The sequence below is a fragment of the Thermobia domestica genome, chromosome 11, assembly GCF_964235325.1.
Source record: "Thermobia domestica chromosome 11, izTheDome1.hap1.1, whole genome shotgun sequence".
NCBI classification, from domain to species: Eukaryota; Metazoa; Arthropoda; class Insecta; order Zygentoma; family Lepismatidae; genus Thermobia; species Thermobia domestica.
Window position 1 is genome coordinate 252039827 of NC_137464.1, and position 16142 is coordinate 252055968.

General features: G+C 35.2%; 2 protein-coding genes across 3 annotated transcripts in view; one reads left to right on the forward strand and one right to left on the reverse strand.

The window, feature by feature from the left end:
• LOC145663801 (uncharacterized) overlaps nucleotides 1-5690 on the forward strand; it is a 103273-nt gene extending 97583 nt beyond the window's left edge. The window contains exon 4 of the mRNA XM_081729890.1: nucleotides 5087-5690. Coding sequence (XP_081586016.1) covers nucleotides 5087-5305 — 219 coding nt within the window. The 3' untranslated portion in view covers nucleotides 5306-5690. The remainder of the gene's footprint in view (nucleotides 1-5086) is intronic.
• The window catches only part of Adsl (adenylosuccinate lyase), a 647432-nt gene that overhangs the window by 403555 nt on the left and 227735 nt on the right, over nucleotides 1-16142 (reverse strand). The gene's annotated exons all lie outside the window — the stretch shown is intronic.

Here is a 16142-nt window from a genome sequence, read left to right on the forward strand (position 1 = left end):
CTTTTCCACCAAGTATTCATGCTTATGTTTCGTCTTTAATAGTTCTGGTTCGTAAAATCTACCTTGCACATCCTCTTCTTCTAAATCTTTAATTCTATATGTAGGTGGATTAGATGGAATAACTTCACTAATAACAAATACTTCTGTTGACCAATTAGGTGTATATCCTTTCTCAAATAACCCTTTCGACTTACTTATACGAACATGATCACCTAACTTGTATTTGGGCTTAACACGCTTATATTCTTTTTGATACACTTTCTCCAATATTGTTCGCTCATTCTTCTTACTAACTTCTATAGGCTTTAAACCAATCGTTCTATGAATTTGATGATTATACTCTTTAACTAGTGTTGGTAATATCTCTATCCATTTGTAATTTCCTTGTGTTGTGAACCTTTTCCACATGTTCTGTTTAAGTGTTCGATTAAATCTCTCAACAACAGAAGCTTTCTTACCACTATAGGTTGAGTAATGATTAATCTGATCCATTAACTTCTTAAACTCTTTATTGTAAAACTCTTTACCTTGATCTGTTTGTAAGTTACTAGGTTTTCTCGTTCTTAATATGGATTCGAATGCTTCTGTAACATTCTTACCACTCTTATCTTTAACAGGAACAGCAAATGCATATTTTGAAAACACATCTATAATCGTTAGCAAATATTTATACCCTTTGTTTAATTTGGAGACACCTTTTAACACGCCACTATCCATTTCCACTAGATCAGCTTGCCAAAGATCATCGATACCTTTTATAAATACACTTAATCTATCAAAGTTTTTTCTAGATGGTTTGTGAATTTCTTCTATAAGGTCTTCTCTAACACCTTTACCTTCTTCTAGTCAATCAGGCTTTTTAACGAATTGAGTTTTAGTAACACCACATACAGAACAAATACCTTTCTTTAGATATCTCCTATTCTTTGTTTGTTCTATCCTAATGGTATCTTTCTCCGTATCTGTCAATTTCTTACATTTAACACAATACATTATTATTTATTGTATAGAAAATCATTAAAGTTCTCTTTCTATGTACATTACAACAAACAATAATTGTCCTTCTTCCATAGCTGAATTCTTATCTGCTTGAAACGTAATTATATCACTCTTTTTAACGTCTAAAGGAAAAGTTTCAACTAAAGTGTTGTTTAAAAATATATGTAAAAAGTATTCATCCAAACTTAATTCCATGTGCATTATTTTTCCATTATAGAGAAATTTGTAACCATTAGAAAGATTGAATATTCTAAAGATTGGGTCTTTAACATTCTTAGTTCTCAATCGATATAATAGAGGTATGGTTTCTTTCTGCATAATCAATTTAGTAGTATCCATTCTAACCCTTTGAAAATCTATCTTCTTTATGTATGTGTCTTGTAACGTTTCTAATGCATCTTCAAATCGTTTTCTATTGTTCTCTAATTGGGTTTCTATTGACCTAAGTTGACTTAAGCTAACAACATCATTTAAATTCTCCAACAATTTTAATTTTTCTTCAGTAATATCAACATTATCTTTTCTATCTTGAACATTACCAAATATATCCATACTCATTTATTATACAGAAAATGTCCATCCTAGTTTATCAAAACATTTCTTTAACATCTCTATTTGTTTAGATGAGTGTTTAAAATCGATATCAACATGAACATCGTGCTTTTTCAACAGATGGTACAATACACATTTCAAGTTAATAAACAATACTCTTTTCGGATACAGTTCTTTAAAGGTTTTGTATAAATTTTCGAAGTCGTTTATAAGTGTTTCTTCCATATATCGTAAGTTTAATGGTTTTTGATCAGTAACGTGATGGTGTATTAAATAGATACTATAATGATACTATAAATGATACTATAAAACTTGTTGATAACTTCTTACCATTCTTCTTTTCTCAAATTGAGGTTAGAAAGCATGGAGTTGTTATAGATAAGATTGAACTACCAGGAATAACATCTACAGCCATCGGAACATTAAAGATTTCCAAGCCAGAAGTTGAATATTTAAAACAAGCAGGATTTGAAACACATGATAAACTTGGTCTAAGAAAGGACTTTAGTGTTTTGTACCCATTAAGATTAATTCCAGGCTTCTTAAGTGATTATAAAGAGGTTATGTGGAAAGGTGGATTGAGAATAACATTTACAAAAGCTAACAACAATAACGATGTCTTGTACAAATGGACTGGATCAGGAGCAGCTCCTCATGATGGAAAAATAACAATAAAAAGTATGGAGATAAGAATGCCTATTGTTGAATACGAATCTAATTACGAAAACAAGTTAAAGTTGAATACTCTTAAAGAACCTAAAATCATGTTTTCATTCCATACTTATCAATGTGTTCAGAAGAATGTTGCAGGTTCTTTCTTGGAATTTGATGTTACTACTCAATTTAATTCTAGACAATTTGATATGCCTGATTTCGTAGTTGTAATGTTCCAAACTGATAGAAGTGGTAAACAAACAGCAGATGCAAGTAAGTTTGATCATTGTAAGGTAAAGAATATCTATCTTAAGAATGGGAGGAATGAGGTATTTCCAAAAGAATCAAGAAACTTAGATATTGCTAACAAGGATTATTTTAAGATGTACGAAGACTATACTGCATTTAAGAGAATAACATGTGGTAACACTGAAATGTACTATGACCCTAAAGAGTTTATAGATAACAGGCCAATGTATGTGATTAATTGTAGTAAGAGGAAGAAGGTATCGGTAAATGAGAGAACAAACAAAGATTGTTGTAGACTTTGCAGAAGCTGTGGCTGCTAATACTATATGTTATGCGATTTTAATTGGACAAAAGAACTACATATGATCCCAAGAATGAGAAAGTAGTAGAAGAGTTTTAGATAGTTAAATGTATGTTTGTATTGTTTTATGGAAGTTTTTCCATAAACGAAATTGATAAAAAATGATTAAATATTTTTTGTGAAGATAAAAATTGAAGAGTGTTCATTGATTTTCTATATAATAAATACGATGTCGAGTTATATTGAACTTTTAAATAAACTTGGAAGTCTTGAACAAAAACAAGTTATTGGATTAAGAGAATTAGAATTAAATACAGAATATAAGATTGTGAAAATGGAAAAGATTAAAACTAAGTTTGGAAAGAGCATTTTAGTTGAGTGTGAGGAGTTTATGGTCTTTCTTCCACCTAGATTTACAAAACACTTAACAGATAAAATGATTGATGAGATCGTTAAAGATGGAATAAAAATCAAATACACTGGTCTAAAAGATAATTATCCAACTGTTGAGTTCTGTATGTAAATTTTTATGTAAATTTTCTGTATGTAAATGAGGATTGGTTTTATGAATTTCTCATAAAACGAACATTTTCCTTATAATAAATAAACTATGGCTACTTATTTGAATAAAAAAGTGACGTTAAAGCATTGGGATTCCTTCGCATAGATGAGTTAGAAAAAGGTAAAGCGTACGAGATAACATTATGGAAATTGATTCAAACACAGCGTTATGGTCAAAGAGTTTTAGTACATTTAGATGAGAAATATAAGACGTTATTACCACAAAGATATAGTGACGAAACTGAGCAAGTATTGAAAGATTTGAAAAAGTATAAGCTGTTTGTTAAGTATGAGGGTTTGAAAGATTTAGATAATGGTTATAAAATACATCAGTTTTACTTTAGAAATGAATCCAAAAAATAACAAAAATTAAACTTGTAATTTTAAGTATGTTTTAAGTGTATAAGTGTTTTTATAGTATTAACACTATAAAAAAACTAAGACCTTTGGATATACAGAACATAATGTCATTTAAATTTTAAAGATACATGTATAAATAAGAAAGTTATTTGAGTTTTTGTAATTACATCCTTAGAGTTATGCAACCTACAAAACATTCGATAGATAGGAAATTTATTTGTCTATTGATTGCCGTTTGAATTTTGAAAATCGGTTAATAAACAACGGAGATATAACAAATTCGGAATAATATCCTTACAGGTATGCAACCCATAATACATTCAGAAGATGGCAAATTTATTTCTCTGTCGAATGTCGTTTGAATTTTGAAAATCGGTTAATTAGGGACCGAGTTATTGAATGTTAACGTTATTTGGCGGTGTGACTGCCAGTGTTGCCAACTCATTTTTACAATTATCATATTTATTAGTAATGGGGTGAATTCATCCCTATATGTTTTAAAGCGATATCTTGAAAAATTAAAATCCTGGAACGTTCCGAAAAAATATATTGAGTTGGATACACTGACTTTTTTGAACATTGATGTTTTAGCTAAATTTGCTAGCTAGGTGAGCATATTCAAACAGTTACTCACTTATTCAATAGATGGTGTTGCATGCGGTATGTTTCAGTTATAAAAGCTAGAGATTTGCGGACAGATTTTGCATCAAGGATTTTCTTCAAAGTGATGACCTTGAATCGAAAAAAGCGGGACAGACAACAAGCCGTGACAGTCAGGACAGACAGCCTGGACGGACAGTTTTGGTGTTGTTATTAATACATACTCAGAAGAAAGAGAAGGAAACGATTGCGCTTACATGTTGGCGTGAGGAAAAGAAAAAAGAAAATCAGATTCCATGTCACGTTCTAAGAAGGAAAGAGAGAGGCTATAAATCTAATGCATATATGTATACTCTTTGTTTCTCTCAAGTGAATATATGTATATGCGTGCGATGAATGTGTATATATGTACGTAACAGTGAATCAACATACTTTAAGTTCATATTACTAAGCTATTATTAGACCGATTTCGATCAAACAAAAACTATTTTTTCAATCAAAGCCAGCACTATAAGTTATCAGTTTTAGATGTAAGTTTTTATGATTTTAAATGTCATAAAAGCATATTCAATCTCACTTTGGGGTATCCCTCTGTGTTAAAGTGTAATGGTCAGGGGTGGGTTCATAAATTTTTAATAGTTAGGGGGTTGGGCGTGGAAAGTGGGGCAAAACATACATATGTCCCCTACTCGCCTATTTTGCTTTTAAAATTATGAGAACATGTCCGGGTAAAAAAAGAACGTTTGTTTGATTTTGATTTGCATTTTATTTTCATTACTTACCTGATATTCTTTCTTTCTTTCTTTGTAGAATATGTTCTTCACGGGATTTGCGATTCTGACACTGTTTATATCTTTAATTCTTGAAATACTTACGTACAAAGGAAAATTCAAGAAAATGGTTTATGCCTATTCCATGCGTGCCATGTACTTGGGTAACAAATCATTACTTTTTGCGGCCTATGGTGCAACAGGTCTTTTCATTTTGGTGCTTGGTGTGGATATGTATTTTCTGATTTCCGGTAAATAATATTTCAGCATCTAGTTTTTTTCTAATGTAGCCTCAATGTGTATTGTAGAGGGGAAAATATTACAGAACTTGCATATTCACAAATATTCAATGGAAAAAAATAAATCATAGGTAATTTTAAAGGGAAAATCTTGCAGAACTTGTATATTCACAAATTTCTATGAATAAATAATAAATCATTAATTTTAAAGGGAAAAACATTATAGAAGTTGTATATTCGTAAATATTCAATGAACAAACAATAAATCGTGTGTAATTTTCTAAGCAAAAATCTTATAGAGCTTGTATTTCAATATAAACAAATATTTCATTTTAAAAATAAATTTATGTCTAATTTCAAAGCGAAAAAGCCTTACAAAGCTTGTATATTCAAAATATTCAATAAACAAACAATAATAATATAATGAAATCCTCTTTTCTTCCTTAGAGAAAGCACTTTCAATGGTAACACGCATATTACTATGTATAGCCTTAATCGAAAACACCTACGCAAGCCTCCTCTGGGTGCAGTAAGTGAGGACAACTATCCTTCCCTGTATTTTCAGTAGATATAAAATGGTTAATCTGTACCACTTATGAACTGATGTAACACATCAACCAAATACTTTATATACAATGTGTCCGTAAAGTCATAATGCACTTTTGACCGGTCACAGGAAAGTAACAAAAGAAGATAGAGTTTTCCTTTATTTGGTGAAGATTTCACATGTCTATTTCCGAAGTATGATGTGTAAGCGTGTGCGCACACAGGCATGACGCAACACCACGAACTGCGCAGCAACGGAGCAGCCCACGCCAATCAAGAGGAAAGTTTAGGTATTCTGTGGCTTGCTAAATTCGAATCTGTGACTAAAGTGCAATATGAATACCGTCGCGTGTACAATTCGCGGCAAAAAACCTGCAACATGAGCATATAAGTTTATTGTGAAATGAAGTTTTTTCTCCAAAATAAGTGTGCACGGGAGGAAGCCGAGGTTTATCCTGGCGTGATTCGTTCCACTTAGACGTTATGTTAATTCCCTGTGCTGTTAGGCGTAGTTTCACAATAAATTTACATCCTCGTGTTGCAGGTTTTTTGCCGCGGATTGTACAACGAAACGCTACCACACAAGAATAACATTATTCGATGGGATAAGCAATTGAAGGATATCGGCACTTTGTTGGACAAACCCCGTTCTAGTAGGCCATCGGTAAGTGACGAGTCGGTAGAGGCTACATGGTTATATGAAGCAATATGTGTCCAGTGAAGGTATCAACGACATTAATCATTAAAACAAAGGATTACATACGTTCTTCACTCTGATACACCAGATGTCCTTAATCATACGTGAGAACAACTTGAATATCATTTACATGTATGTAGAGAAGCAAATAGAAGCCACGTCGAACTGCACTGAATAGGTATGAAACTTGGAGAGTTTTCCTTTTATTTGGTCTATTTCACATCTCTATCTTGTTTCGTTGATTTTCTGTGAGCGGTCAAAATACACCATGATTTTATGAACACACTGTATACTTCATTCTTCGAAGTGCAAATCAAAATATATTAGATTTATTTACTCACAGACCTACAGTATTATTTAATACCTTTATATTAAGTACTATGCTTAATGTACTTAAAATAACTCAATATGCCTGAATAATTTGTCTTTAAACGAAGTATTATTCGTAGACGTACAGGCACCAGCAGAAGTATCTCCCCTCCACCTTGAGTGCTCTAATACCATTCCTTGTTGTATCCTCGTCACCAAAAGTGCGTTTACATCGCCGTGACGGGTATGTGACCGCGCAGTACTCCAAGGAAGGGATGGTTGCATAAGAAATTGTGATTAATTTTGAACAGTTTTTATTTTGACTAGGGAAATAACGTAGATATAGGGAGTAAAGGCATAGATTTGAAGCACCAGTACACTATCATCTCTGAAAAGATTCGTATTTTCAGTTTTTCATTTTATTCTCTTATATGTTAAGTTAATAACTGCTGACAACTGCTACTAGCGCTTTTCACTCTTCAGGAATTTAGAAAAGTGTCCTGCGAACATGTCGTGTTAAGTCCTAAATGTATGCGTGAATTATTTCATTCGTCTCACTGTCCTTATTTCAGAATGGAAACTGAATATGCTGAACGTATGTTTCGCTGTCGTCAAGCAAGGGTTGTAATAAATGTAAATAAGGTTCTTATTATTAAATAAAGCACAGAAGTATCTATTCCATGTATAGCACAATATAATACAATAATTAACCAACATGATAATCACTAACGCCCGCAGGATTTTTTCGAACGGGGGGCGGGAGACAAAAGACCGATATAGAGTTTTTCGATTTATTGCCCTATATATATTAAAAGTCATAGTTTATCATTGATAGCGTATATCCTCTTACTTTTTAAAATCGCCAGTGTAACCTATTAGTCAGAACATACATCTCCAGATATAATGTAGAGGGAAAAGAAGGAAAGAGATATGAAGAGTGGCGTAACTAATTTTACTGCGCCCTGGATAATCCATTACTCATACCCGCCCCCTGTCCCACGCATTTCAACTGCTGCGTTATATATATATGGTTCAATGTCAGAAGGGCCCGAAAAAGGGCGATGATAGAAAGGCCCAAGTCAAAACGGGGCTCGGTTTTAAAAGGCCCCGCGACAAAGGTGCCCGAGTCGAAAATGCACAGCGTGAAAATGTTCCCCTCGTCAAAAGGGCCCGGGTCAAAAGATCATCGCGGGAAGAGTCCGAGACAAAAGAGCCCTATGCAAAAAAAACTGACAAAGTGGACACCGCATCAAAAGGACACGGGTCAAAAGATCCTTGCGAGTAAAGAGGCCGAGTCAAAAGGGCCTTATATCAAAAAAGCCGGGTCAAAAAGGACTCCGCTTCAAAAGGGCACAGGTCAAGACGGTCCCGCGTCAAAATGACCCGAGTCAAAATGACCCCGCGCCAAAAAATCCGCGTCAAAAGGAGCCAAGTCAAAAGAGCCCTGCGTCAAAGGGGTCGGCAAATACAATTCCACGGCTAAAAAATCTGAGATCAGGACTGAAAATCAGGAGAAAGATACATATGACCAGTGGCGTAATTAATTTTCTTGTGCACTGATCGTTCATCATCTATTTACTCATACCTTCCCCCTGCCGCCCGCATTTCAGCTGGTATATATATATATATATATATATATATATATATATATATATATATATATATATATATATATTCTATGTCACAAGGGCACGAGCAAAGGACAAGAATAGAAATGCCCGAATCAAAACAGCCCCGCTGTCAAAAGGGCCGGAATCAAAAGGATGTCGCGACAAAAAGGCCCTATCAAAAATGTACGAGTCAAAAGGGACCTCACCTCAAAAAGGACACGGGTCAAAACAGTCCCGTGTCAAAAGGGTTACAGGCGAAAGGGCACCGCGAAAGGAAGCCCGAGTCAAAAAGGCCACCGTTCAAAGGGGACGAGTCAAAAGACCCCTGCGTCAAAAAGACCGACTCAAAAGGTTCCGCGTCTAAAGGATCCCTGCAAATATAATTTGACGGCGAAAAAGCCTAAGATCAGGAGTGGAAATCAGGAGAAAGAAAGACATATGACCAGTGGTGTAACTAATTTTACTGCGCCCTGATCATTGATCATCTATTTAATCATACCTGCCCCCTGCCCTGCCCCACGCAGAGTTGATGTATATATATATATATATATATATATATATATATATATATATATATATATATATATATATATATATAGTTCTGTCAGTAAGACACGGACAAAAGGGCGAAGAAAGAAATGCCCAAGTAAACTGGACCCCGGTCAAAAGGGACCGGCGACAAAAGGGTCCATGTCAAAAGAACCCCGCTGTCAAAAGTGCCCAAGTCAAAAGGTCGTCGTGATAAAAGGGTCCTATCTAAAAATGCCCGGGTGAAAAAGGACACCGCATCAAAAGGGTCCCGCGTCAAGACGGTCCCGTGTCAAAAGTTCCCGAGTCCAAAGGGCCACGCTACAAAATGCCCCGAGTCAAAAGAGGCTCCGCGTTAAAAGAGGCCGTGTCAAAGAAGCCCCGCGATAAAAGGGCCAGTAAATACAATTCCACGGCTAAAAAGCCTGAGATCAAGAGTGGAAATAAGGAGAAAGAAAGATAAATGACCACTTTCGTAAGTAATTTTACAGTGCCCTGGATCGTTGATCATCTATTTACTCATAACTCCTCCCTGCCCAACGCATTTCACCTGGTGAATATATATTCTATACCAGAAGGGCGAGGACCGAAATCCCCTAGTCAAAAGGGCCCGGTCGAAAGGGCCCCATGACAAAACTGCCCTAGTCAAAAACGGTCCTGTTTCTAAAGGGCTCTTGCCAAAAGGGCTCGGTGACCAAAGGGGCCGAGTCAAAATGGTCCAAGTCAAAATGGCCCCGAGTAGAAAGAGCCCGGATAAGGAGTCGGCGACAAATGAGCCCGCGTCAAAAGGGCGCTGTTTCAACAGTGCCCTGGTCAAAAGGTCCGGAATCAAAACGGCCCCGCGCCAATAAGGTTCGAGTCGAAAGTGCCACGCGTAAAATAGTCCCGAGTGAAAAAGGACCCGCGTCAAAAGGAGCCGGTTCCACGGCTAAGAAGCCTGAGATCAAAGCACGAATGGAAATCAGGCATGCACAAGTGTATATTGTCCCTTTGGTAAGTTGATGGTTTTCTGCAAAAGAAGGAAAAATATCTAGTTTTTAGTAACAAATAGGAAATTTGAATGGTGATATAAGTTTTGTTTGGTTGTTGATTGTTCTGCAACAAATGCTACTGCTTAGGTCATTCTCCATTAAAGTAAGGTTGCACTCCCGTCTTTCGGAGTTTGTATTCTCGTTACATAGTCTAATCAAACTTTATATGTTCTTAATTTTCCCCTTAGTTCTAAAATTCGATTTCTAGCCCTGGATCAAAGTGTAGTATGAAAAACATTCTGTGAAAACTATTAGTTTAATTTTGCAGTGAGAAGACACATGTGGAGCTGTATACAGGGTTAGTCAAAAGTATTGGGACAGAACAATAATAACGACTTGCTTGGATGGAGGCAAAAATGTTACAATTGGCATTATTGCATTGATTTGGAGTGGGGTCACCTTCAAACAGATCTTGAATTCCGCCATATTGCATATCACACAATATTATTAAATATAAAAGGTTATGATTTTAGACTAACTTATACCTTAATAATCAGACCTAAGTTTTCAGAAACGCTAAAAAACCTTCCCGAGGCGTATTTGCATTTGTTTCAACACGTGTATAACTGATTAATTGTAGCAAAAGAACTGACAAACTCTAAGACAAGAAGAAGAATCTTGTATTGTAGCACTGCAATTGGTGGGAAAAGCTTAAAAGTGGAAAAAATATTTTTATGTACTTATTCACTTTTTCCAATCAGTGGTTCAATTATGAGCCTATATTTTTGAGGTGTTAAAAATAATAATCATAAGAAAACTTATTAGCTGGTAGGTTACGCTGGACTCTTAATTGTGTACATGGAATAATGGAACGTGGGGCTATACAGAGGATTTTGGATTTCTGTTGGCGATCAATTAATCTTTACCCTAGTAGAGAATACTGGTTGGTCCGGATTTCGAACAGTACTGAAGATCAAGATTGATTGAAATTTCAACTTAGAATGAAATAAATAAAAATCTAATCTTATACGACTCTCATTGATAGTAGTGTTCCGTATTTGTTTAGACGCCTATTCTTTTATAACTTTACCTATGGTGCATGGAGTTGTTGGGTAGATCCCAGCTCGCGCTGAATGAACTTTATTATGGACAAACACCGTGTGCATGAGTTTTCTCGGGTTTCTCCAGTTTCCTCCCACTTTCTTCATTAAACGCTTTCATTCATTTCTCACCATCACTGTCTCCATTAGAGTAGTCGGCATAACGTGGGACGTAAAACTTAAATATTTCGTTTCGTTTTTCTTTTATAACTGTACTCACTTTTCCTTTGACGAGAGCATCATCTAAGCGAGTATTCAGTGAATTAAACCACTAAAACCTATATTCATTGCACAATAGTACAGAATGAAGTTTAGCTCTTTGGCAATCTTCAGCATGGACAGCAAAAAAAGCCAATACATTGATATTGAAACAGTAGTTAACGAATTCCTCTGCGAAAAAGATCACCCGTACTGTTGTGTTTCAGATGATAATTTATAATTATACTTAGTTATTGAAATTTCTTCATAGTTGTGGGGGCGAGATACTGAAGAAATCCCTACCAAGAGGTGAAGGTGATATGTAAAAGTAGTCAAATATGAACGAAATTAGTGTCGAATTCATGTGCAAAGATGAAAAGTGACACTGTGGATGCTGCGTAAGTCCAAAATAAGCCTTGGTTGGCTTCGAGTTGACAATGGGAGGATCACAGGAATAAAGAATCGAAAATATCCTATATTTGTGTCGAATGGATAGTTTTCGGGATCACTGGCATAAAAGGTGATATTTCAGATGTGTATATGTCCAAGGTTGGCCATATTGAAATGGGGTCATAGGGAGAACCAGTAAATACTTCAGAACAGTTCCTTTTTGGTGCGTTTCAAGACACTGAGAGTGAAAAGTGATAATGCAAAAATCACATTCTGAATTATCGGAGATATGACTTCTGGGGAAGTGTCGTTGCTCCAGGGAGGCATTACTAACTGATCACTCCCTAAAATCGTCACTGTTTTGCAGGGCCGTAGACAGAAATTTATTTTAGCGATCGAAAACTTGACAGGAATTTATTTCAGCGATTGAGGGCATATTTTACTAAAATGTCTATCATCCAGGGGCGGATCCAGGATGATTGTTTGGGAGGGGCGGTCGTTCGAAGTCAAATCAAGGTAAGAGCGGATTGCAAAAAAAGAAAAGAAAAGCAAAGAAAAAAACAAATTTAGAAAATGAGAAAGAGCTCTTTTGTAGAATTAACTTTCTTAAGAAAGTAAGGCCTATCTACTTTAGGTTTTAATTTACGTTTATAATACAAAGATGAAAAATACTTAGGATATGTTTTGTTTTTAAAATAAAAAGTATAAAAAGTTCCCTATTCTGGGGATGTGATAGCCCGAACGCACTCCCCTGAATCCGCCCCTGCTATCATCATATCTAAAATTAGATATAATTTACAAAAAAAAGTAGTGATTTCGTGGGGGCAAAAGCTCTTGATTGCAAAGGTCTGCATCCTGTGTATGTCCCTGCTGCTCTGAATTGTCAAAAGCTCCTCTTCAAAGGTAAGACATAAAATATAAATAATAAACGTGTAACATAGAATACAATATAAATAGAAAATATGTTATAATTAAGAAATAGAAAATAATTATAAAATAAAGTTGAAGGACAATTAAAAACAACAATAAAACTTGAAAGTAAAATATACTTTTAAAACAATTTTGCATTTATGCAGGGCTACAAACAGTGAGGAGTGCCATGTAAATTTAGTAACAAATATAATATTGGAAAATTATTTCGAATTAAACTAGCAGTGACTACATTACTTCAAACTTGAACTTGTGGAATATACAGTATGAGCGTAGCTCAAATAAAATAATCAATAAGAATGGTCTTGATTGGAAGCTCGGACCATCCACGTAAAAGTAACTTACATTAACCATTCACCTAACAGACAATGACGCACAGGGCTTGGCACTACTTTATCAGATGGTTCTATCAAATGTCACTTAATTAAAACAATAGTAACAAATTTTAAAGCTTTAAAAAGTGTCCTGAAGAAGAGGAAGTTCATTTTGCATATTGTAACTAAGTTACAAGAGGTTTACGTCCTATCTGAACGGCGCATCCACCGAGTCAACTTTTGGAATATCCCCTTAAGGTAGCTTTCAACGCAGCTAAGGGAAACGTATGTGAACCAGTAATAGAATTTTCCGTAGCAGAATGGATAACGTCATGGTTCGATAACCACAAGGTTCGTGGTTCGAAACCCGTCGCTGAAATCAATTTTTTAAAATCTTAATTCCTCAGTTCTAAAGATCTTTCTCTCCTTTCGTAATCATCTGATGCTCTAAAAAGAGTTCTCCACATTAATTCGACAACTGCCTAATGTTATCCTCGCAGTTCGAAAACTTCCCTTCTTATCTTTCAGAAAATCAGAATTTTCGTCATAATACGAATGCTGGCCGATCATTTTCCCCCAATTCTAAATCTGTGTATACAAATCATCCCTCTCTATCTCCATACTTGAATCCATCTCCTCTCTCTCTCTCTCTCTCTCTCTCTCTCTCTCTCTCAATGTCACCCAGGAAGTCATATGTCTTGAGATCAAACCTTCGACTCTTGAAACCAAATGTAAGCTCTTTAGCAATGTGCTATCGTAGCTCTATAGGTTTGTTGTTAAAACCCGTGTCTTTTAGACTTTATTCGGGGGGGGGGGGAAGGAAGAGATTCTCCGGCGACATAAGATTTTCACTTTTTATTAGTGTATTACTATACATTTGATCAAAAAATACGTATTTATGAAGCTCACGAGGGGGGAAATACACCCTCCTGTCCTGCCCAAATGAAGCCCCTGAAACATTTGCTTGCACTTACTGAAAAGAAATTCAATGAATCATTGAATAAAACTCGTTTCTGTCCGTAGATATTTTAGAGCTCTTGGCAATTTCCATAGATTTCTTAGGGATAATCTTACTAGCTTGCACTCTTTAAAGAAAGAAAAGAATGAAACTAAAGATATTTATGAAGCTCTGGGAAGATTGTGTGACTTTCCTTTAATTTAGGCTCTTAAAAATATTTCAGAACAAACGAATGGAAAAGACAGGAATCAAGTTTACAATGTTATAGCTTTAAAACAGTTTCTTTTTCAGCTGAATGGAAAGAGTGTACTACGTCACACATACTGCTTTAGACAAGGAGAGGTGTTGGGGAGGAGTTGGAATAAATACTAGAAGCAACTAATCGATTGATACATGTATTGCGGGAATGCATAAGAAAGCTGGGCAAGAGTTTGTTATTCATTTGGACTTAGAATTTTTGTAACAAATTTTATGCCGCGGACTGTACAAAATTTCAAGTTTCTATCTTGAATAGTAATGGCAGGAAAAGTATTTCATTTATCAATAACTAGCAGCGTTCACCCCGCTTCGCTGCGGTCACCCCGGAACGCAATAAACTTTGTTACTTAGATAATTTTTACTTTTTCGCTTTCAAGTGATATGATAAAAACCATAGAAGATTGCAGTAAATGTTAACATTATATCGCCTGTCATTTATGTTAACCCGCCCCGCTTCGCTGCGGTCACCCCGGAACGCAATAAACTTTGTTACTTAGATAATTTTTACTTTTTCGCTTTCAAGTGATATGATAAAAACCATAGTAGATTGCAGTAAATGTTAACATTATATCGCCTGTCATTTATGTTAACCCGCCGAGTGACACGGTCATGCGGGTTGCATATAAATACGTTTATTTTTACCTATGATGAACTAACAAAGGATTTGTACGTTATGGACACTTGAATGGTCAATTATCTCAAGACACTGGTAATTAAAAATTAAAGTGATATGATAAAAACCATCTAGGGTCCAAATCCTAATAACCCCCCAAAAATAAAAGAAATTGGTTCAGCCGTATTAGCGTGATGAGGGAACAAAGGATTTGTGCGTTCTCTTTTATATAATAGATTTCCACAGTGCCTCAGACTACCGCAAAAGACCCTGATGGCAGGTAAAAAATTTCCTGAGACATCCGTGTTTATCCTAGGATCATGGTTTGCCATCATTCTCTTGAGAATAGAACTACCTTTCAAACGGTATTATTCACATGTCTCTATCATGTATCTAAGGCGGGAAAATCGCAAGGAAAGAGATTTTTCTTCAAACATCCTTTTAAAATTTTGCCCTTCTGGACCCCTCTGTTTTAACGTAGAGATCTGAAAGAAATCTGATAAATACTATTCGGTGGAGTGAATATTTGTCCAAATTTCAATCTTCTAGGTGCAAAATTAAGCCTGTCAAATATATATATATATATATATATATATATATATATATATATATATATATATATATATATATATATATATATATATATATATATATATATATATATATATATATATTAGGGATGGCCAAATTTTTCCGGAATCCGGATTCCGGAAATTTTGTTTTCCGGAATCGGAAAATTTACTTTCCGGAATTCGGAAAAATTCCGGATTTCGGAAAAATTCCGACATTCGGAAAAAATCCGGAATTTAGAAAAAATCGGAATTTTTCCGAGATCCGGAATTTTTCCGATTTTTCTTTCCGGATCCCGGAAAGTAAAATTTCTGGAATTGGCCATCCTTAGCTAGTAGCTGTTAAAAGAGAAACACAATAATGAATAGGCTATATATACTGTATTAATTTCTTGTAGTTGGATATGTCTTTGTCGTTTACGTAGGCAATTGCTACTGCAGTTATTTACTACTTTATGAGAAAGGTCTTATTTTCACACACAAAAAAGTCGCCGGTATGTCTCAAACATTATCGCGTTTCCACCTGCAGCTGCTCCAAAGCACTGCAAACTACTTTTTAACCAGACGAAAGGCAGTGAAGGAAAATAAATCTCAACAAATATTCTAATAACATTCGCTTGTTGTCAACATACCTACAGTGAGCGCAGAAAGTGTTCGTACACCGTGCATACTTTATATTGAAAACAGCTAGCATGAGAACGGGAGGTGGAAAATATATATATAACCAGAATTAAGACTACACATTCATACATTTTATTTCTATATACAAGAGAAAGGCCAAACAAACACAATCACTGTTTTGTTCAGAAGAAAAGAGAGAATTCCTTTTTTGTAAACGCAAAAAGTCACCGTACACTTATGCTTGA